Genomic DNA, 22,583 nt, shown 5'->3' with positions numbered 1-22,583 from the left:
GAGTGGTGAAGGGGACCCAGAAAGGTCCAGCCCAGGTGCAGTGCGGAGACCCAGGGCCAGAACGTAGACAGGACCCTGTCCCTCACCCTTCCCACGCACCTTCCCACACATACATGCAGCCCCCCAGTCCTCTATCTCAGCGGCCACTCCCTACAAAAACGCCTCTGCGGGGCTTCCCTGGTGGCGCAGTGGTTGAGAGTCCGCCTGCCGATGCAGGGGACACGGGTTCGTGCCCCGGTCCGGGAGGATCCTACATGCCGCGCAGCGGCTGGGCCCGTGAGCCATGGCCGCTGAGCCTGCGCGTCCGGAGCCTGTGCTCCACAACGGGAGAGGCCACAACAGTGAGAGGCCCGCGTACCGCAAAAAAAAAAAAAAAAAAAAGTTTTGAAAAACGCCTCTGCGTAGATGAGGGTCCCCTCATTAAAGCATCACTCGATTGAGTTAAACATTGCTCTCCTTTATAATTCAAGGACATCTGCAAGGGGAGACACCTTCAGTTCCCAGCACCTCAGAATTAAGGAGGGGATTGGAGCCCTTTCCCAGGAGCTCATGTGGAGGCTGGCCCCTTCCGGAGCCCAGAAACCCCGCCCATGATGTGGGCACGAGCACGCGCAGACGCTCACTCACGGACACGCATGCGCACCTTGTGGTGCCGCAGCAGGAAGGGCAGCAGCATGAGCATGCCGCCGTCGTGCACAATCCACCAGACGTCGATGCTGCCCTCCGAGAAGCGCTCCGGGTTACCAGGAAACATGGAAACGTTCTTGGTGACCAGCAGAGCCAGGTGACCGGCCGTGGTTTCCCGGACCAGCTCTGGAGGAGACCAAAGAGATGGCCAGACGGTAAAACAGTGACCCTGGTCCCCTTCTGGCACCCAGCACCCCACCCCCACCCCATCCCGCCTTGGCCTTGGGCTGAGGAGTCAGAAAAACCCCACCTACCTGGGCCTCATCGCTTGTTTGAATTTGGGGAAGCCTCTCTGGGCCTCCGTTTCCCCACCGTTCAAGTGGTGATAACAACACCTGCCCTTTCTGATTAAGAACTCGACCATGCAGGGCTCACTTAATCCTCCCAACCACCTTCTAACTAGGATCTACCGGTAAAGCCGCCTCAGGGTTTACCAGCTGCGTGACCTTAATCTCTCCGTGCCTCAGTTTCGCACCAATAAAATGGAGACAGCAATGCCTAGCCCTCACAGGCCTGCTGAGAGAATGAGAGAAAGCCTCCACTTGTCTGGCACACAGAACACAGTCTGTAAGTGTTAGTTATTGTATTACTTAGTACCCACTACTACCAAGGCATCTGATGCCCAGAGAGGGTGAGGCACTTGTGAACAGTCACACAGCGAGGAAGGGCCAGAGGGGAGATGTAGACCCGGGCCTCAGCGACTTCAAAGCTGTAGCTCTTCCCACTCCCTGCACTGTCTTCCTGCCAGGGTTGTGAACCCTGCCGGAGCCAAGACTGTCTCCTCCACACCTGAGTCCCTGGGCTCCCCGCACAGTGCCTGGCACATGGGAGGCTTTGAACGCCACCACCTGCATATGCCGACTCCATACCTGTTACGCCTGGGAAATGATCCCCAGGCCCAAAGAAGGACCCCCCACACACCCAGCCCTCTACCACCCCGAGCCCACACAGCTTTACCAATGAAGTTCCTCCACGTCTGATGAGCTTCCTTCTGCCGCCAGTTTCGGGGCCAGCCAACAAGCACGGTGTTGTGCTGCAGCCCCCCGAGGCCCCCGGACTGAATCAGGTGGGACACGCCATCTCGCAGGTTGGAGGAGATCACTACCTGGCAGAAGCCCTTCACCTTCTCTGCCTCCATCAGGCGCCGGATGGACTGCGGGCAGGGGAGGGCTCAGAAAAGGACCAGCCTCAGGCCTCCCTAGCCCTGCCCAGCCCCTTGCAGCCTCCCTAGCCCCCATCTCTCCCCGCCATCAGCCCTCCATTCCTGAAGCTCAGCTCTGAGCATGTCGGCTTCTGGCACCCCATCACCTATGGCCCCCGTTCCCCGCTGCTCAGTCAGAGCTCTTCATGTTGGGACACCACGCTTCCCACCGCCCTGCCGTTGCTCACACAGTCCCCCTGCAAGCTCTCACCCACCACCCAGAGCCCCTCCCCGGCCGACCCCATTGTCCATGACACTCTGCCTGGCCCAACTCAACCATCACCTTCCTCAGACACCACCTGTCCACCCAAACCACGATGAAACTGGGCCCCTCTGCATAGCCAGACAGTTTGGTTTTTAACAGTTTTTAAAAGTCAGCATGACAGTAAGCATTTAAAATGCACATTCAATCTGCACAATGAGGGAAGTGTTCTTATTACTCTCACTTTATAAGTAAGGAAATTGAGGCTCAGAGAAATTAAGACTTGCTTCAGGCCATACAGATAATGGATGTTACTGTAGAAGTTCAAGTCCAGGGGTCTGACTCCATCCTTCACACTCTTAACCAAGCCTCTGATGTCAAACAGAAAGGGCTCCTGGGCTTCCCTGGTGGCGCAGTAGTTAAGAATTCCCCTGCCAATGCAGGGGACATGGGTTCGAGCCCTGGTCCGGGAAGATCCCACATGCCGCGGAGCAACTAAGCCCATGGGCCACAACTACCGAGCCTGCGCTCCAGAGCCCATGAGCCATAACTACTGAGCCCGCATGCCACAACTACTGAAGCCCACGCGCCTAGAGCCCATGCTCCGCCACAAGAGAAGCCACCGCAATGAGAAGCCCACGCACCGCAACGAAGAGTAGCCCCCGCTCGCCGCAACCAGAGAAAGCCCGCGCACAGCAACAAAGACCGAACGCAGCCAAAAATAAAAAAGAGAGAGAAAAAAAAAGAGAGGGCTCCTATTTCTATCTCTGCCCCCGCCTGTTTAATTCAGCATGCAGTGGCTGAGAATGCGCTGTGCACCGGGCCAGGCCCCAGGGGAGATGGAGAGGCACAAGACCAAACCCCAGCCCTCAAGCTGGTCACAGGCTGGTGGGGAAGACAGAACGTACACAGAAGGCTCTCAAGCCCACCTGAGGTTGACAGGTGCTACGTTAGAGTTAATAACTGCAGAGCAATGTTGGGCAAATCACCTCCCTCTATGAGCCTCAGATTTCTCATCAGTCAAATGGGCATCGTGACAGCTGCCTCGTCCAGGAAGAGGGTGGATGACATAACATGATGCGAGTAGAGCTTAGTATATACAGCCTGAGAGATCCTAAACACTCAACACGTTCTATTGCTCTGCAGTTATTCACTCTAACCTCAGACGGGTTTGAGAGCCTTCTGTGTGTGTTCTATCTTCCCCACCAGCCTGTGACCACCTTGAGGGCTGAGATTTGGTCATCTACCTCTCCACGTCCCCCGGGGCCTAGCCTGGTGCCTGGTACACAGCACATTTGCAGCCACTGCAAGTTGAATTAAACGGACCAGTGGAGGCCTCCAGCCCAGGGCCCTGACAGATCAGTGTGAACGGCCCAGTGAGGCAGAAACAGCAACTGTCGCAAGCCATTAGGTGTGTCCCTCCCCCTCTCATCTCACCTCCCTCAGGCCCCCTTTCCTCTCTCCACTTCTAGCCATGGCCCCGAGAGGAGAGAGACCTGAATCGCGGACAGAACCCACTTCCTCTGTCACCCACCAGACACCTGTTAATGACGCTTAATGCAGAGCCCAGCTGCCCCAGCCCACACTGGCTGTGTACACTGCTCTGTGGACATGGACCAGGGGATTAGAACAAGAGCAGGTGACCCAGAGTCAGGGACCCGGGTTCAAATCCTGACTATGCTTCCAGCCACCTTTGTGACTTCCAGCAAGCTGCTTTCCGTCTCTGGGCCTCTGTTTCTCCCTGGGCCAAACAGGGGTATTCACCCTGCCGACTCCACTTGGTGTGGGGACCAAAAGGGTCCACCTATGTGAAAACGCTTTAAAAGATTTATGCTTCGGTAGGTGGAGTAGGGGTCTAGCAGTTTTAATGTGAGTCTCTGTTTTCTGTCCTTAAACAAATGACCTGACTTCTCTAAGCCTCAGTTTCCTTATCCATAAAATGGGCACTTCCGGCTCTGATCGTCTTTGGTTCTGCGAGCTGGATTCTAAGGAACTCACTTGCTGAGCCCTTGGACTCCTCTTCTAAGGAAGAGGACAGAAAAGCCTGAGCTCCAGCTGATGGCAAAGGTGGCAGGAGGGAAAGTGGAAAGGAGCAAGGACTGCCTTCCTGAGTGCTGCATCCTTCCGCCCTCCCCACCAGGGCCTCTACTTACCTCCTCCGCCCGCTGGGCCTGGGGATGGTTGTCCAGAAAGGTGCCCTCAAGGACAGAGCCCACAATGGTCAGGCCCTTCCCTGCCTTGAGCTGGGAGGTCAGCGAGAGCAGCTGTGGATGTGCCACGTTCTGGTCTTGGTCCACACGCACCAGCACCAGCAGCTGTGGCCTGAAGAGGGTGCAAGGTCACATGATCCATCCACCACCTACCCAACCGCCATAAACTCATACGTCCGTACGCCATACGCTGGTGAGTTCACTAACCACACGACCTCCATACTCCTGTCCACCTGTACACCCACCACCCACCCATCCACCTACACATCCATCCATCCATTTCCTTGAGTATCAAGACATCCAACCATCTCCCACACATCTATCCATCTACCCACCCATCCATCTCTCCATCTACCTCGCTCATGTTTCCATCCACCCCCCCACCCATTTTATCCTTCAGTTATCCACTCATATCCATGTTAATTTACCTACACATCCTTCTACCGCCATCCATTCACACATTCCCCTATTCACCCCACCACCCTCCCATACATATACACATTCAGCCATCTACCCATTGATTTATCTGTTCATTTCCTTATTCATTTAGCCACTGCAGCCAGCCAGCCACCATCAATTTAATAGCTTTCTCTAAACACCTACTCTGGGCTAGACCCTGTGCTAAGCATTTGAGATTCACAGACAAATTATGCAAAGCCCCGGTCTCTGGAAGCCCAGTTTAGTAGACATCAGCAAGGACAAGCCAACGATGTCCTAGGCATAGCTCAGGGTTCCAGGCCTTACTCTTAGCAAAACGAACCTGAGGGAGAAGAAGGAGGGATTGGCCTTGCAGAGCAATCAGTTAGAAAGCACCCTGGGGGGCTTCCCTGGTGGCGCAGTGGTTGAGAATCTGCCTGCCAATGCAGGGGACACGGGTTCGAGCCCTGGTCTGGGAGGATCCCACATGCCGCAGAGCAACTGGGCCCGTGAGCCACAACTACTGAGCCTGCGCGTCTGGAGCCTGTCCTCCGCAGCAAGAGAGGCCGCGACAGTGAGAGGCCCGCGCACCGCGATGAAGAGTGGCCCCCCACTCGCCGCAACTGGAGAAAGCCCTCGCACAGAAACGAAGACCCAACACAGCCAAAACTAAATAAATTTTTTTAAAAAAAGCACCCTGGGCTGAGAGGCAGGAGGTGAAGATTCTGGGTCCAGTTCTGCCTTCCATGACCCCTGAGACCTTCTCTAGGCCCTGACTGTCACGTGAATAAAATGGAGATTGTTATTCGTCTCGAGATTTCTAAGAGGCCCCATAACTCTCAAGGTGGAAGATTCACCTCTCCCAGAGCACATGCTACATGATACTGCGTTTACCTGTCTGTGCGCATGCCTTGTCCATGGAACTGTGAGCTCACTACATCCCCAGAGACAGGAAGGGGGCAGGGCATAGATCACGCGTTCATATATTTTTTCTAACACATGATGGAATGAATGGATGGATGGACAGATGGTCAGGAGACTGGCCTGGCGGGTGGGGTTTCAGAGAACAAATGTCTGGAACTCAGTTCAGCCTCGGTGTTGTAGGTGGGAAGGGTTCAGACAAGGCTGAACATCCCTCAGCAACCCCAAAACAAAGCAAGCGGGGTGGGTTGGGCCCTGCTCCCTGCCTCTCCCCCCGCTGAGCCCTCACGCTTGTGCCTCCACCACTGACCTCCAGTTCTTGGTGTGCGGGGGCCCTTCCTCTAGGCGTAACAGGGCGTAGCGAGCCGCACTGAGAGACAGGCCTCGGATGCCATCGCCCCACTCCTTCTCTGCCCTGGGGCCGGGAAGGGGGATCGCAAGAGGCAGAAAGCCAAGGAGAGTCAGGGAGAGCCGTCCACCCTGAAGTGGCCGCCCCGGCACAGAGCCGTCTGTCTCAGGCTCAGAAAGGAGGTCGCTCCTGCCACCTCCATTTCTCAAAGCTTCAGCCCCTCCCTCTGCTCCTGTTCTGTCTCTCCCCATCCCATCCCATCCCCCTTTGCCCTCCACTCTAGTGCCACCTTCTCCCACTTCCTGCCTCATCTCCCCGACCGCCCCACCCCCGAGCACTCATCACCCCGCTCTCTCCCCTCCTCCCCTCCTCCCATCCCTCAGTCTCGCCCAGCCCTCCCCACTTCCCCGTGCTTACCCACGGTACTCGATATACTTGTAGATGAGCCCAGCAATGAGCATGGCCACCAAGGCATAATACCAGGAGCAGATGAACATGAGGGCCAGGCAGAGGCTCATGCCCAGGAACGAGAGTGTCCTGGACAGGGGGAGGAAGAGCCAGCCTCTGAGCCCTGGTGGGGCTGTCACTGGTGCCTGGGCTCAGACAGCAAGAGTTAGACGGGGCGGGGCATGGGCAAGACCTGGGAGGCTACAGCCAGGTCTAGGGGAAATCACACCATCATCTCCATGAGCACCACGGGGACGCGGGGCCTCTGGATGAACGAGCAGCCAGGGCACCTCCCCTCGCCCCACCCAACTCCTAAGTCACCACCCTGCCCTGTCCCAGTGCCTTAGACCCTGCCAGACCGCCCTGCCAGGGAGGTTCTGAGGCAGGAGTGTCTGGGGAAAGTTGGAGGCAAGATCTCCCAGGAGGAATGTGACCCCAGGGAAGAGGTGACTGGCACAGCAGTAGCACTGAGATGGGGGGCAGGCAGCCTGGGTTCTGGGCCAGGTGTACCATAGTCTTGCTGGGTGGCCTTAGGCCACCTTTCCCTATTGGAGCCTCCGTTTCCCTTTGGTAGAACAAGCATGATCATTCCTGCCCTGTCTGCCCCACAGGCCTATTGTGAAGATAAGGAGCCGTCAAGGAAAATGATCAGAAGTCCAGCCCCACGTAAGGAGCATCTTCCGTGCACCAAGCAGTGTAATGCTTACAAGGGCCTATGAGGTAGGTGCAGTTATTGTCCCATTTCACAGCTGAGGAAACTGAGGTTTCCTTGTCAAGACTGGAAGGTGTTGCACACTATTGACAGGAGAGGGATTCTGGCTGAGACCGTTTATACAGTGTTGTGTTATTACTTGTGATTATAAGGAGACCTTCTCCAGGACTTTTCTCATGCTAGTTGTGAAAAGTGGAGTTTGGGATCCTTAGACCTGGAGGGGATGGGCTGGGGTGAGGGGGAGAGGAGAGGACGGTCCTCTGGGGCAGGGAGGGGGAACGGGCACCCACCAGTGGTAATAGCGAAAGCGTGGCCGCCAGTTGGGCGTCCTCAGCAGCGTCTGTACCGCACAGGCCAGGTTCACAAACATGTAGCACATCAGAAAGAACCTAGAACACGGAAAGGTCCCAGGAGAGACAGAGATGCAAGGGGAGACAGTCAGAAGCACAGGGAGAGACAGGAAAGGGAGAAAGAAACTGCGGAGATGGCCAAGTCATCGGCTTAGGAAGAGGTTCAAAGGCCAAATCCCCTTACAACATGCCCTGGTGCATGTGGGGGTGACTCTCCGTATAACAAAGGACAGGTTTCTACGACAGTGGGGCTGTTAAAGTGTTTGGGTGGGCTGTCCAGGGTCACAGCTGAAGGACCCAGGTAGAGAGACCCCCAGAGATGATGGGGAGGGCAAGAGGCCAGCACGCACATAGAGAGGATGGGGGCGACCTCGTCCAGGGACGCAATGAGGATGCCAATCTCGCAGATGCAGGCGGTGAGAAGCAAGGCCCACGTTGGCTCTCCGTTGGCTTTGCCGTGGCCGAAAACCTGAGGACAGAGCAACCATCACAGGGGGCTGAGACCTTAGGACTTCTTGTGTCTCTGTTCCAGTCTTGGAGACCAGTACGGCAGAGGCAGGGAGAGGATGCTGTATTTCTCATCCTTTAAATGTACCCAAGGGGATACCAGGTTTTTGCTGTATCTTGCCCACTCTGACATTGGTACCCCAGTGCAGTGCAGTTCAAATGATCCCTGAAGGGGAAAAGGAGGGGACACATGGATGAGGAGCTGCAGGGGGCCAGCAAGCAGCCATGACTGAGTTTACCATAAATCTTTTTTTTTTTAAGTACCACAGAGAGCACCCTCCTCTTACTTGCCCTTTGGCTGCCTCCCTGAGTCCCCGCCCAATCACGAGGCCAAAGGAGGACCATTCATTTTTTCCCCTAAGCGTGGACAACCCTGCCCAAAGAGATGGCCCTGATGTTGGGCCCAAAGGCACACCCGTTCTTCTTAGTGGCGGCACAGAGCAGCAGGGCCCTGCTCCCTGGGTAGCCGCCCTGGGCAGGGGCCTGGCTGGCTGGTGTAGGCGGTGGACTGCTGTCCCCACACCCTGCCCCTGCCGCTGACCTGCAGGAAGGGCACTATGCCATCGCGGGAGATGGCCTGCAGCAGGCGTGGAGCCCCCGTGAGGCTCTGCAGCCCAGCCCCGCAGGTGGAGAAGAAGGATCCGATGACGATAACCCAGGGGGACGGCCAGGCCAGGGTGCCCACCACCAGGTTGCCATTCACAGCTTCGCCAAACCTGGAATGAAGCAGCAAAGGGACAAGAGATGCTGGGTGAGCACCGCCACCTGGATTTCCAAGGTCTCCCGCACAAACTGCGGGACCAACTGTACGTCCACTATGAGGCTAGGCTGTGCAGGGGAGAGGGGACAGACAAAGCCCCTGATGACCTGGGCACTTTCTGTCTGTGTGACCTTGGGCGAGACATTGAACCTCTCTGTGCCTCAAATTCTTCAGCTGTAAAGTGCAGATCGTTATAAACCTATCTCATACAATTGGTGGGACGAATAAGGAGATAGCATATGTAAAATACTGGGCACAGTGCCTGCTACGTGGTACTAAGAGTGACACTATTTTTTTTTATTGAGGTGTAGTTGATATTCAAGATTATTTAAGTTTCAGGTGTACAACATGGTGGTTCACAATTTTTAGAAGTTGTACTCCACTTATAGTTATAAAATATTTGCTATATTCCATGTGCTGAACAATATATCCTTGTAGCTTATTTATTTTGTACATAGTAGTTTCTACCTTTTAATCCCCTACCCTTATCTCGCCCCTCCCCCCAACAGTGATTCCAGTACGAGGTCAATTGTGTGATACTATGTCATCCTGGGCAGATATCTCAAACTATTAGAACCTCAGTGTCTCCATCTGAAAACTGGGGGTTCTGGCCTCATCGTGTAGTGATGGTATGTGGTGTGAGGATCAAGAAAAGCATTTTCGAACAATGACACTGTCTTCAAATGGAAGATGCTGCCTCAGTAGGTAGAGAGAGCCCTGTCCCTTCAGTGTGCAAGCAAAGGTACCCTCAGATGGGCCGTCGCTAAAGGACTTCAAGAAGCAGATGAAAGATTATCCTGAGTGACCTGCCGAATCCCTTGCAATCTTGTGGGAGGTCTGCGATGAAATGAAATGAGATAAATGGAGGTTAAGTTGCCCTAAAAGCTAATAGGTGTAATATATGCGAATTGCCCATTTGGCCAGGTCACCTCCCTACTTAAAATCCTTCAGGGTTTCCCCCATTTTTTATAAAGTAAAGCTCCAGTTTCCTGGTGCCAAAACCCAGGCGTCCAGGACTGGCCCTAGCCTAGGTCTCCAGCCTCATGTCCCCACTTCCTGGAAGCCAGAATGGCGCCTCGGAAACTGGCTTCTGTGACAGGACCTCCTGTTTCACCCCGCTGGTCGTGTATGCACACACCCTCCAGAGGTGTGTGCTCCAGAAGCTCTGAATGCTTACAGCTACTGGTACCTACATGCGTGCGCGCACACGCGGCTCTGGGTCCCCTCTACTTTGGCCATGCTGTTCCCACTGCCTGGAGTGCCCTTCCCCCTCCTACTTTCCTAGGTAGTCTCTACCACTCAGCACGTAAAGTGGGAAGGAGTGATGAGAAAGCGTGTATAAGGCACTCCCACAGCATCTCCTCTTCCCCGACCCTCTGGGACTGGATCGCAGCCTCCATAACCCCCAGGCTTTGCTTTATCGCCACCCCTACTGCTCTGCGTTTCAAGTCTGTTGACAAGTATGGTGACCAGCTCCAAAGAGCTCCTTCAGAACAAAAATCATTAGTTATTTATCTTTCTTATTTATCCCTGCCCCCAGAACCCTGGACAGTAGCTAACACATAGACATCCAGGAAGTAGTAAATGAATTAGTAGATTTTAAAGAAAAAGGAAAGGAAATTATCGTTATCTTAAAGGAAATCAGACACCGCTCATACTTCTTGAGTTGGAGTGACAAGAGAAAGGTGAATTATAAGAAAGTGAGTTGACAGGCAAGCCCTGTGGCCTCCCTTCCACAAGGCCCCTTGCCCACGTTTCAACTACCCTGCCAGGCCTGTTTCCCAGAACCCGGCCCTCCATGCCCCCCCGCTCCCCCAGAACAGGATCCTCCCTGATCCCCTTACTTACTTGTCCCGAAGGACGACCCCCTCGATGCAGGCCCCAAACAGAACAACGGAGCTGATGTCTGCAGCGGAGGATGAAGGAGAATCCCCAGGGTGGCGCTGTCCTTCCTCCCCACCCCTCCTGAGCCAGCCAGGTGAGGCGGCCGCTTCAGAAGCCCTCCGTCTAGCCCTCCCCACCCACGGTGGTCCCTGCCCAGCAGTGAAGGATACAGACAGCGGAGGTGGTGGCGATGGCCAGGATGGTGCCAGTGGGAATTGACTTCTGGGCGTCCCGCAGGTCACCAGAGCGGTTAGAACCAGCCATGATCCCTGTGAACAGAGGAGCAGCTAGGACAGGAGCCACAGGAGACCAGACAGACTGAGAAGAAAGGACATCAGCCTCAGAGTCAGGAAGCCGGGGATCTAGTCCTGGTCCACTGACTCCTATGAGACCTTGGACTTGTTACTTGGCTTCTCCGGGCCTTAATTCCCTCACCTGTCTGTCCAGTGGGAACTGAACTGTTGGCTCCTGCCTGTGTAATGGGGCTGTTGGACTCAGAAATTCCCCACATCGTGACTGACTCTCTCCCTACCCATCCACTCCCAGCCAGAGTCCTCCCTTTCTGAGCTCCCCTTCACCTGTGACCGAGGGGAAGTAGATGCCAACCAGCAGGGTGAAGTAGGAGGTCATATCGCTGAAGACATAGGGATGGTCCATGTCGACAGGGGTACCATCTCCCAGGCCCACCGAGGGCATCCCACGCCTTTCCACAATCACCCCCTTGGTCAGGTAGGAGCTCCAGAGGTTCTCTGTGGGAGAGACAGGATGCTCAAGGAGAAGACCAGACGTCAGGGTGCCAGAGCTCTGGGGCCAGGAGGTGGGGTGGGCAGAAAGAAGGGTCAGGGTCAGCCACCTCTCGCTCCCCCTGGGCCTCATTTCCACCAACACTTCCGAAGCTCCCGCTTTGGGCCAGGTCATGTGCAGGGGCTTTGCACATGAATCAGATCTAGTCCTTGCCCTCAAATGGTCCAGTCTACTGGGGGACACAGACACACACATCTCAGGCTGATTCAGTGTGTCCCAAACTGATCTCACCACCTACTCACTCCAAATGGCTCCTTTCCTATATCCCTTATTTTGGTAAATGACACTACCATCAACTCAGAGAGCTTGACATTACCCTCAACTGCACTCTTTCCCCATCTCCGTTTCAAAAATCTCCAACTCCTGTCCCTTATTCCTCCTAAATATTTCTCAAATATGCCCCTTCTCTCCTTTCCAGGGTTCCTCCACTTCTGCACTACACGTCAAATTTAGCAATAACTGTGATGAGAACAGGCAATTCTTGTGTGGAGGGCTGTCCTGTAGCACTGTAGGGTGTGGAAGAACATCCCTGGCCTCCGCCACCGGATGCCAGTAATAACCCTTCCGTCGTGATAACCCAAAATGTCTCCAGACGTTGCCACACGTCTCCTGGGGGGCAAGACAGCCCTGGTGAAGAGCCACTGTGCCACTCCCACTGCTGTCACTCCGTCACTCCAGGTAAGAAAACCACCAGCTCTCACCTGGACCCAGCGTCAGCCTCCTCCTAGACTCCCTGACTCGGTCCCCTCTCTGCTTTCAGCCCATCCACGTGAGCGCCAGAGTGAACCTTCACAAGCAACAAGCTGACCCGGTCCGTCCCTTCACTCAGAACCCTTTGGTGGCTCCTCGTTGCCCTCAGAACACTGTCCAAACCCTTCAACGTGGCTTCCAGTGCTGACCACAGTCAGGCTTACGCCAGCCTCTCCAACATCATTTCTTGATTCCCCTCCTCCCTTTGTACTTGATGCCCCAGTCACACCAAATTACCTGTGGTTGGAAGGACACAATATGCTCTTCTGTGTCTGCATACTTTTAGGCAAGCTGTTCTTCTGCCTGTAATTCCCTTATTCCCTTTGTATAACTGAAAATCTCTTATTTGTCCTTCAAAACCCTTCTCAGATGAGTCCAGGAAGCCTTGTCTCACCACCTTATACACATGACCACTCCCTCCCTTGGGAGGTCTCTGTTCATTGAATGCACACCTACACATGTCCTAATTTATTTGCTATTACTTCTGCCTCTGCTATCAGACTCCTTGAGGCCAAGAACTGTGACTTATTTATGTTGTGTTCCTGGTGCCCAGTGCAGTGCTAGGCAGTTAGCAGGTACTTAGCGAATACTTGTTAAGCTGATAACTTTCTTTCCCACTAGGTGGTAAGGTACGCGAAGGCTCCCTTTCACCTCTACCTCTCCGTGATCCCAAGGATAGAACATGGCCCAGAGTAGGTGCTCAATTAAAACTGATCAAATTTAACTGAACCCCAAGGAGTCCCTTAATCCTGTTTAAGCCACAATCCCTGCAGCATTCCCTGGACACCAGACCTCTTCCCTCCCTCAGACCTTTGATGAGGCCACTGGCAGCGCCAGGAATGCCCTGGATCTCCGTGACATTGTTTCGGGTGAAGTACTCATCACAGGTGGCGTTGAGGAATCGGGAGGAGCAGAAAAGGCCCCAGAGCCGCGTGGTCACTGTCTCATTTCCTTCCCAAGCCAGCTTGGCACAGACATCAAAGCCATGGCGAGACAGCGTGCGGTTCCCCAGGAGGCAGATCCTAGGGAGAGAAACAAGGGAGGAGGGTGGTGAGGGACGTAACTTTGCCCTGGTTTCACAGTAGAACCGCCATGGGAGCACGAAAAACATAGATGCCAGGGCCCCATATCCAGAGATTCTGATTTAATTGGGATGGAGCCCAGGATCTGTGTTCTTTCAAAGCTCCCCACAAGTGATTCTTTTCTTTCCCCCAGGCCCTGGGAATCCTAATCCCTGGACCACCAGGGAATTCCCTCCCCGAAAGTGATTCTAACATGCAGCCACGGCAGAGAACCACTGCTTTCGGGCGATGCTATTTCAGCACCGTGGACAGCAGTCTCCGTGTGCCGTTCTTCTGGGCAGTGGGATGTAGGGGAATGTGCCCTAGGGAGAGAGGCAGAACCAACAGGGATCTGAGCCCCGAGACCCTCTCTTCTATGCCCTTTCCCATGATAGAGAAGGTGTTTAATACTAAGAGGTTGTCACATTCCAGAAAGTTGTCTCTACCCAAGAAAGGTTCCCTAACACAGACTGGTCTTCCCTTTAGAAATTGTTCCAGTTGGCTCTTCCTAAGTCCACCTCACCAGCCAGCCCTTGACCCTCACAAGGAAAACTGTGCACACCTCCAAAAAATGTTATCCCATCCTAAAGAGATTTCCCTTAAACCAGGAGAGGTTTTCCCTCCCAAGGGAGTTTATTGTAAATCCACAACCACTCTGATTCTGAGAGATGGGGGCAGGGGGGTTGGCAGAGACTGGTGTGAAGACCCTGAAACCAGTCCAGGGAGGAGGGGGAGGATGCCTGAGGCTCAGGGCAGTAGCACTTACGGGAAGTTGGGTGGGTCAAAGGCAGATTTGATGACCCCGGCATAGATGGCCAGGATGGAGAGGATGACACAACCCAGGAAGACAAGGGCAAACTTGTTGACATACTTGACGCCCACAAATACCACGGTGGCCATGCAGGTGAGCACGCAGGTGCCATACACACGCATATTGTTCAGCATGGCTGCCGCCTCCCCACTGGCATCTTCTGCCTTGAAAATGGCCATAGCTGGGAAGAGGTAAGCCTGTGGGAAAGGGGTGCGGAGGTCAAGTAAGTAGGTAACCCACTAAGTAACCAACTAAGAATCACCCCAAGGAAATAACCCGAGGTGCAGGCAGGGCTTTGGAGAAAAGATACGCATCACAGCATATTTACAGTAGTACAAGACTGGAAATGACATCCAATGATAGGGGAATAGTTAAGGAAATCATGGTCTAGCCTGCAAGGACTATTATACTGTCATTAAAAGATTGTATTGCAGAAATGTTGGGAGCAGTTATTAAGTTCTATTCTTTTGTTATCAAGTATAGTTCTTAATGATTATTTATTGTTCTTATTATTTCAATAGGAAAGGCAGATATAAATTAGACATTCATCCCTAGAGGACTGGGTAAATAAATCATGATATTTCCGAATAGACTATGTAGCTGTTAAAAAGGACAACATAGATTTATATGAACTGACTCAAAAAGGCTATCCATGTTATATTAGGTAAAAACAATCAATTTTTGAAAAGAATGTGTCTTATCTCATTTTTGTAAATATATATGTGTACTTACATGTGACTATATACACACATATGTGTATATATGTCTGTCTGTGTGTAGATACATCAAAATGTTAACAGTCGTTTCCCCTGAATGGTAAAAATGTGAATAATCTTTATTCTTTTTGCACATCTGTATTTTCCATAATTTCTATACTAAATATTAATATATTCTTACAAAAGTTATTTTCACTTGTGATATTTGCAAAGAGGGTCTTGCATGATTAGAGAAAGCTATAGAGTTATATTTTCTAAAGACAGAATACAATATCACAAAAAACTAGAAGGACACACCCAATGATAGTGATGATTTGCCTTAGGAGACTGGTATTTCCTTTTTTACATTCTTTGATTTTTTTCCAATTTTATGCAATGGGTAGAATTGCTTTTATAATAGTTCTTTGATTTTGTAAAAGCCATAGAGGTCTATTATTATTCTCTCATAATTTGGCTTTTGGGGTCCTTTATTCCCCATCTACCCTCCCTGCCCCTGGACTCCTCCATTCCATCCCAAAACCAGAAGCTGCAACATCTGTTAGTTCTAGTTCTCTGAAGCCGAGTGGTTGGGTGGACAAGCACGGGCTTCAGGGTCAGGAAGACACAGGTTCATATCCCTTCCATACATCCCTTAAACTCTCTGAGCCTTGCTTTCCGCATCCATAAAATGGGGACATCTTCTAACTAATGCAAGGGTCATGAGGATAAAATAAAATGGTACGTTGAAGGCCACGGGGCCTGGGTAGAGTAGGGGTTTGGGAAATAAATGTCAGCCCCACTTTCTATATACCAAGGAACCCTCTTCAGCTCCCACCTCACCTCCTCCTGCAGGGGCAGGAAGAACCGAGACCAAAGTCAGCAGCCGTCCACTTCGAACACTGCCCAGGGACCTGACTTCTCATCAGTCACTGCTTCTAACAGATAGATCTCTTTCTCAGCTCCCTCTTCTTCTCCTCTGCCATCCGCTAGCCATCAGCCCTCTACCACTAACATTCACAGAGTGCTTAGCACTGTCCCTGGCACACAGTAGGCAATCACTGTGTGACATGACTTATTATTTCTTATTTCATGATTTTACTCTTCCCAACCCACCTCTGCCACTCGGTAGCTGAGTGACCTTGAGCAAGTCATTTCACCTGTCTGAGCTTATCATTTGTAAAATGGGCATAATAATACTTAAACCTCATGAGGATTCAAGCTAATGACCGTAAAGCACTTGGAACTCTGCTGAGAGCACAGTGGGTGCCTGATAAACGACAGCTGTTCATGTTACATAATTAGTGTATCCTGTCTCCCCAACTAGACTGTGAACTCTTTCCAGACAGAACCGTGTCTGATTTTCCCTTGGCCTTACTTAGTGACCCAGCCTACAGGAGGTGTCCAGGGAGCATCAGTTAACTGACTGACAGCCTGGGGCCCACACCTCCTCCTTGGCCCCTCTCACCAGCAGGATTTCGATGGTGCCCAGGATGTACATGGCCCCAGCAAACGTAGTGCCCAGGTAGAAGCAGAGGCCCACAGCGCCCCCAAACTCTGGACCCAGAGACCTGGAAATCATGTAGTAGGAGCCGCCAGCTGCAGAAAAAACCCAGTATCAGCAAGAGGTTCGAGGGGGCACTGGGCTGCCGTAGGGGATGAGGGAGGATCAGAGACAGTGGTGGGAAGGAGGTTGCTCTGGGCCTCCCAAGCCTTACAAGCTGTAGCCCTAGGACTCAAGGGAGACCCAGCCAGACACTCTGAGTGGCTTCTCTAGCACTAATTCCCATGTTGCTAATTACCCTCTAAGGAGGTCATGGCTCAGAAAATAGGATGATGGAGAGGAGGATCTCAGGCAAAGGGAGGAGATCTTGCATTGCCCCATTCAACGCCATCAACACCTCCGTCCCCTCCCCTTCACACGGCTGCCCCCATCTATCCCACGAAAACGCCGTAACCCAGCCCCCGAATCTGCGGTATTGCTTCTCTGGGGTCCCGATGGTACCCAAAGCCCAGGACACTGTCCCTCCTTCCAACTACCCAGGCCTCCCTCCCAACCATCCAGGCCCCTTCCCCTCCAAGAAGCCCCAGTCACATACCAGGCACAACACCATTGGTTGCAATTGCACTCATGGAAATGGCCGTGAGCATCGTCTGTGAGGAGAGAGATCGTCAGAGTGGCGAGTAGGGTGGGGGCCAAACCTTCTACCCCATAAACACCCGCCAGACCCACAAGTCCTCTTCCATCGAGCTTGTCCTCGGTCCTGTTCCAACTCCTACTCCTGCCAAGTCCTTCTTGTCCAGAAAACCCCTTCTTCACCAAGCACATGAAAGAAACGCAAGCTATAGCATCAGAGAGCTCTGGAAACCCCAGCTTGGCCTCTGACCAGCTGTGTGACCGGAGACAAGTCACTTCAGTTCTCTAAGCCTCAGTTTCTTCATTTATTAAATAGGCAGGTGTACTAGCTTCAGCACTGGCTACTCACGTGCAGAGGGGGCTCAAGGGTCACATGTGAGGAAACGTAAATGTCGTGAGAAGTAGGTGTTTAGTGAACATGTGATTTTTTTAGAGAGGATGGGAATAATTCAGTTACAAAGCTGTTTGGGACCCGTAATCCCATTCTTTGTGAGTCAGGACCTACTGAAATGTTAACTACTGTGAGACTGTAGGTGAGTTTTATTTATTAATGTACACCTATCTTTTTCATCAATGAGTCTGCGGTACCTGTGTAATTACAGCCAAGCACACACACACACACAGCCAGGTGAAACCTGGTTAATAGCCATCAGGGACTAGCCTGTGAGATGCTGGAAGGACCAGGCAGACCTAATTTACTCTCAAAGATTACACGCAGTGGTTCCTATAAAAAGATCAGGTCTCATGCTTCCCCCCTCCTCCCCCTCCCCCCGCCAGGTCCCTGCTCAGCCCCAGCTGCCAGGCGTCAGGAGAGGGGAGCATGTCACTCACACAGGAGCAGCAGATGAAGACCATGCAGAAGGACTCCATGATGCCCGCGATGCCCACCACCCAAGTGAGCCGCAAGAAGAGGATGACACCAAAGATGTTCTGCAGGCACGGTAGGTACACGCCCATGAAGGTGCCCATGCGGGGGGCCTGCCAGGGAGGCCAGCGTCAGTTTCTGCAGCCCCCCAATCACTGCCAACACCCCAGGCCCACTCCTCCTACCCCGGCCCCTCCATCCCCCACTTTCCTCTTCTCTCCATCCCCGTCCCTTCATCCCTCTTCCCTCTGATTCTCATCTTGCTTCCCTCCTCCCTTCAGGCCTCTATCACCTACCCTTCAAGCCTCCCCTCCCTCTCCCCTCATGTCTATCCCTCACCTCCCATCCCTTCCCCTCCCTCAGCATCCACCTCCCATCCCTCTGTCTCCATCATGCATCCCTCCATCTGAATCCATCTTTCCTGCCCCACCCCCTCTCCCCTCCCACCCTCCCTCCTCCCTCAGCCCTTCCTCCCCGAGGCCCTCACCTGCACCGGCTTCTTTTTTCCACCCTCATTGTTTTCTGCCTCTTCGTGCTCCCTACTTCCCTGAGGCAGGTTGGTGTAGTTGGCCAGGCCACTGAGCAGGGAGGACACCATGGGGCTGGTGTCCATCTCCTCCTGTGGAGGGAGGCTCTCAGTGTTGGGAGGCTAAGCCCTGGTCGGGGGTGGGGGGGCTAGAAGGTAGGAGGCCGAGAGAGATGCAGACCAGGGGCAAACCGTTGAGGCTAGGATGAGATGAGCAAGGACGAGGAGAGCAAGGAGAACAGGGAGAGAGGGGGTTGGGGTAAGAAGGGGGATAGCAGGGGAAAAGGGGAGGAGAAGAAATGACAGGGAGGTTCAGGGAGGAAGGTGGACCTGAGGGAGAGATGGAGAGGAGGGGACTGTTCCCCAGGGAAGGAGGGAGGGGTGGCTGATGAAGGGGAAGGTGAACTATGGGTGGAGGCCCAACTCCCCTGGCAACCCACCTCAAACAGGGCCATGTTCTTGCCATCATACTCCTTCCCCTTCTCTGTGTCGGTGCTGTTGATGAAGGGGCTGCTCTCCTTGGGGTTGCCATCACCTGAGAAGGTGGAGGAGTCAGGGTCCTGGCACCAGCTGGTTGTGGCCCACATACCTGGACGTCCAGCTTAGTGGCCGCTTTAACTCTCTGAACCTCGGTCTGCACACTGGAAAACTGGAGCCAATACTACCTCCCTTGCAGAATTTTAGTTGACAGCGCATACGAAGAGCCTAGTGCGCTCCCTGGCTCGTACGGGGTATTTAATGAACGTGGAAGTGCTCCCTTGCTCTTGGGGGTCCTACTTCATTCACCAGGGCACCCTAGACTCTCCAGCGTCCCCTCCTTGACCACAACTAGTCCATCCTGGTGTTTGGGGGTGGGGGGAAGGCAGAGAACCCTGCAGCTGAGGCCCCAAGGATACTCCACCTCTTGGAAGAGTGACCCCCCTTTGGCATCTCCTGTGTCCCTCATTCATCTTCAGTCAACAAGTATTTACTGGATGTCTCCTGTGTGCCAGCATGGGCATGGGCATGGGGGAGTAAAACACAGAATAAGACACCATCCCAGCCCTTGGGGAACCCAAAGGCAGGGGAGAAAAACCAGCAGCCAGGAATTTCCAACCCAGAGGATAAGGTCCGCGGTAGAATATGAAAGAAGAGGTGTGGTAACACAGGAGAAGCGTTCAGCCCAGCCTGGGAGGTCACGGAAGGCTTCCCAGAGGAAGTGACGTGTCGGCTGAGAACTGAAGGATGAGTAAGAGCTAGACTGGGAGGGAGGCGGGAGGGTGTTCCAGGCAGATAGAACAGCAGAACAGCATGTTCGATGGCCCAGAGGTGAGAGTGAGAGGAGTGGGTCAGAGGAGCTGGAGGAAGCTTGATCCGGCAGGAGTCTAAGGAAGGAGTACGGTGGGGTGGGGGGCAAGGATGGGGAGTAGCATGTAAAAAAAAAGAGGCTAGGAAGGTAACTGCGGGCCGGGTCCTTAAATGACTAGCCAGCCATGTTAAGGATTTTGGACTTCATCCAGAGGACAATGGGAAGTCATTGAAGAGTTTCAGGTAAAAAACACCATGAAGAGATTTGTGTTTTAGAGCAATTGCTCTGGCCTTTAGATGAAGAATACAGAAGCTAGTTAGGGACTTTCAGAAATCTGGGCAAGGGCCAATGATACCCAGACCAGAAGCAGGGCGGAACAATGAATAGACTCCAGAATTATTGGCACACATTTCCATGCCAGATATTTGAGGATGTGGGAAGGAGGAATCTAGGATAAGGCCTGGGTTTCTAGCATGGGTAAATGGGTGGATATGGTGCTATTTAATAAACAGGGGAGGGCTTCCCTGGTGGCGCAGTGGTTGAGAGCCCGCCTGCCGATGCAGGGGACGCGGGTTCGTACCCCGGTCCGGGAAGATTCCACATGCCACGGAGCGGCTGGGCCCGTGAGCCATGGCCGCTGAGCCTGCGCGTCCGGAGCCTGTGCTCCGCAATGGGAGAGGCCACAGCAGTGAGAGGCCCGCATACCGCAAAAAAATAAATAAATAAATGGGAAAGAAGGAGATTGGGGGTGGGGAAGTTGCTGAATTTGATTGCTGGTGAGGCGCTATAGGACACCCAAGTGAATATGTCCAGAAGCACTTGGATGTACGGATCAGTCTGGGTCCCAGGAGAGAGGCCAGACAGGAGGAAGACATGGGGGTAGCCCATGAAAAGGCGTGTAGGAAGTGTGTGAAACCGTGTGCCTGGAGGAGATCATCCAAGAAGAAAGCCTCTAGGGCATTAAGGAGAGGGTCCTTTCAAAGAGATGTAAGGGGCCCTCCACAGACACACTCCCTTGGCTTCAGCCATCACACTTTCTCAGTTTCAGGGCTGAACCCCAGCAGTAGACATCTCTTTGGACTCCGGAGAAACTCTCCAATGACCAAAACAGAAGTGAAGTTGAGGCCCTACATATTCTGAATTTCCTGTCCCCTCATCTCCTGGTCCCTCTCTCTCTCCCCATCTCCCCAAATCCTCCCCAGCCTCTCCTCCTGGAAACCTTCCTTCATCTCCCAGCCAGGGTCCATCCCCAGAGCATGACCTGCTATAACCAATCTCATCCCGACTCAAAACTGTGGAAGTGATGCCTCACATCCTCAAGGGAAACCCACCACCGTCTCCTGTCACCACCTCCACTTCACTCATCAAGCCAAGAACTTCTCCCAACAGGGGCTTCCACCAGCTCACTCTTCTCCTCACATATGTGGGTTCCTGGGACTTGCAGACCGGTCCTCCCAGTGGGAGCCTGGCATGTAATAGGTGCTCAGGAAAAAGTCTGTGGAGGTGAATTCCCCCAGGCTCCCTTCCTGACCCCCAGTGTCTCAGAAGAGCTGTTTGGGGCCAGAGAGAAGGAGAAATGAAAGTGAGGTGGGTCCCTCCTCCTTTTAAAATGCTGGCAAGATGTTCCTATCACACTATGGTGGTAACTAGAGAGGTTGAAAGGGGATGAGGTGAGAAGAAATTTCTTAATGGTTAAGAAAACAGGCTGGAGCGAAGGAGATTTAGGTTCCAGTCCCAACTTTGGTGGCTGTGTTGACACGTTGGGCAAGTCAGTTAAACTAAGCCTCAGTTTCCTACTTTGCAAAGGGATAATAATGGTGTTTAACTCATACGGCTGTTGTGGGGATTAAGTAAAATAATGCCTGTTGGGCGTGCCCGGCACCTAAGTGTAGCTACTGCCGTTACTGTTACAATTACGATTACTAATAGACGTGGTACCCCGTCCAGCCTGGGCTCCCTATCCCACACGCCTTCCCCGGCAGTAAGATTTAGGGGCCCTGTCTCCTGTGGGACTGGGTCCCTCTCTCCACAGCGTCCGCTCTTAGGGGCAGGACAACCAGACACGAGAGCCCCCCATTCCTTTCACACCCCCTCCCCTCCTCCTTCGTGGCGGCGCGGGGCGCGTGCAGGGCGGGGATGGGGGGCGTCCCGGCCCGAGACCCGGCATCGAAGCACCTCCGCGCCGGTCTCCATGGCGACGGCGCGGGCAGAGAGCGCCGCGCGGAGCAGAGCCGGCCACGCGCCCGCAGCGGCTTATGTAACGCGACGCGCAGCGCGGAGCCGGACTCCCGGCCGGATCCCAGCCCCGAGATGAGGGCAGGGGAGGGAGCGGTTCGTAGGCTTGTCCTGGGTCCCGCCTTTCCACCCGCCGCCTGGGTGGGACGCCAGGCCCCCGGTCTCGTCTGCCAGGGCTGATTTCGTCCCCTCCCTGGAACACCGGTTGAAGGGGAGGGGTGAGCTTCATGAGTTCTCAGAGGAGCAGGACTACGAAGGGGGAACTGGCCCTGATTCCCCAGAGCCAGGAGTCAGGATGATGGGAGAGCGCCGTGCGGCGCGCGCGCGAGAGGCAGGGCCAGACTGAGGCTGAGCCCTCTCGGCCCCCCCCCCGCCCCCTGGGAGCTCTCCGCCCGAATCGGCTTTCATTTAAGCGGCGGCGGCCAGAGCTCCCGGGGAGGAAACAGGCTAGCGGCGCGGGCTAAGGAGCCTCCCCTGGGGGCCTGGGGCCAGGCCTGGGGGAATCCCCAAGCCAGATTGGGGGAGTAGGGGAAGGCGTCAGACCCCAAGACGAAAGGAGACCTGGGGGCCAGAGACAATAAATATCCTTGTGTCCTTTCGTCCAGAGGAGCCTTCTTACTCTGGTCATTCCCACCTCCCCGAGGTCAGGACCAAGGGTCCCCTCCTACATTTCCAAGAACCTGAGTTAAGAGATGCCAGTGGTTGTCGGCCTGGTGGTCTTCCCTCAAGCCCAGGAGGTCCTTAGAGCCGCCTGTCATCGTCTCCAG

The 22,583-nt window shown here is 53.8% G+C and overlaps 1 protein-coding gene and 1 long non-coding RNA gene across 3 annotated transcripts in view; one reads left to right on the top strand and one right to left on the bottom strand.

Moving 5' to 3' along the window:
* Window positions 1–22,583, bottom strand: part of SLC12A5 (solute carrier family 12 member 5) — a 38,179-nt gene that overhangs the window by 6,048 nt on the left and 9,548 nt on the right. For both annotated transcript variants that reach the window (XM_067708295.1, XM_067708296.1), the window contains exons 2-19: window positions 18,734–18,828; window positions 18,255–18,386; window positions 17,734–17,880; window positions 16,865–16,919; window positions 16,234–16,364; window positions 14,029–14,270; window positions 13,012–13,223; window positions 11,226–11,396; window positions 10,818–10,916; window positions 10,612–10,669; window positions 8,545–8,719; window positions 7,847–7,965; window positions 7,437–7,535; window positions 6,405–6,524; window positions 5,949–6,053; window positions 4,244–4,412; window positions 1,645–1,840; window positions 644–813 (exon numbers count right to left, since the gene is read on the bottom strand). In XM_067708295.1, the coding sequence (XP_067564396.1) occupies window positions 644–813; window positions 1,645–1,840; window positions 4,244–4,412; window positions 5,949–6,053; window positions 6,405–6,524; window positions 7,437–7,535; window positions 7,847–7,965; window positions 8,545–8,719; window positions 10,612–10,669; window positions 10,818–10,916; window positions 11,226–11,396; window positions 13,012–13,223; window positions 14,029–14,270; window positions 16,234–16,364; window positions 16,865–16,919; window positions 17,734–17,880; window positions 18,255–18,386; window positions 18,734–18,828 (2,495 nt within the window). The remainder of the gene's footprint in view (window positions 1–643; window positions 814–1,644; window positions 1,841–4,243; window positions 4,413–5,948; window positions 6,054–6,404; window positions 6,525–7,436; window positions 7,536–7,846; window positions 7,966–8,544; window positions 8,720–10,611; window positions 10,670–10,817; window positions 10,917–11,225; window positions 11,397–13,011; window positions 13,224–14,028; window positions 14,271–16,233; window positions 16,365–16,864; window positions 16,920–17,733; window positions 17,881–18,254; window positions 18,387–18,733; window positions 18,829–22,583) is intronic.
* On the top strand, window positions 712–9,806 carry LOC137207924 (uncharacterized). Its single transcript, XR_010935372.1, has 3 exons — window positions 712–842; window positions 7,046–7,154; window positions 9,273–9,806. It is a non-coding gene; the product is annotated as an uncharacterized lncRNA (long non-coding RNA).

Source organism: Pseudorca crassidens, chromosome 15 (assembly GCF_039906515.1).
Source record: "Pseudorca crassidens isolate mPseCra1 chromosome 15, mPseCra1.hap1, whole genome shotgun sequence".
Lineage (NCBI taxonomy): Eukaryota > Metazoa > Chordata > Mammalia > Artiodactyla > Delphinidae > Pseudorca > Pseudorca crassidens.
The sequence above is the reverse complement of the archived record's forward strand: the minus strand, read 5'-3'. Positions and strand labels throughout refer to the sequence as shown.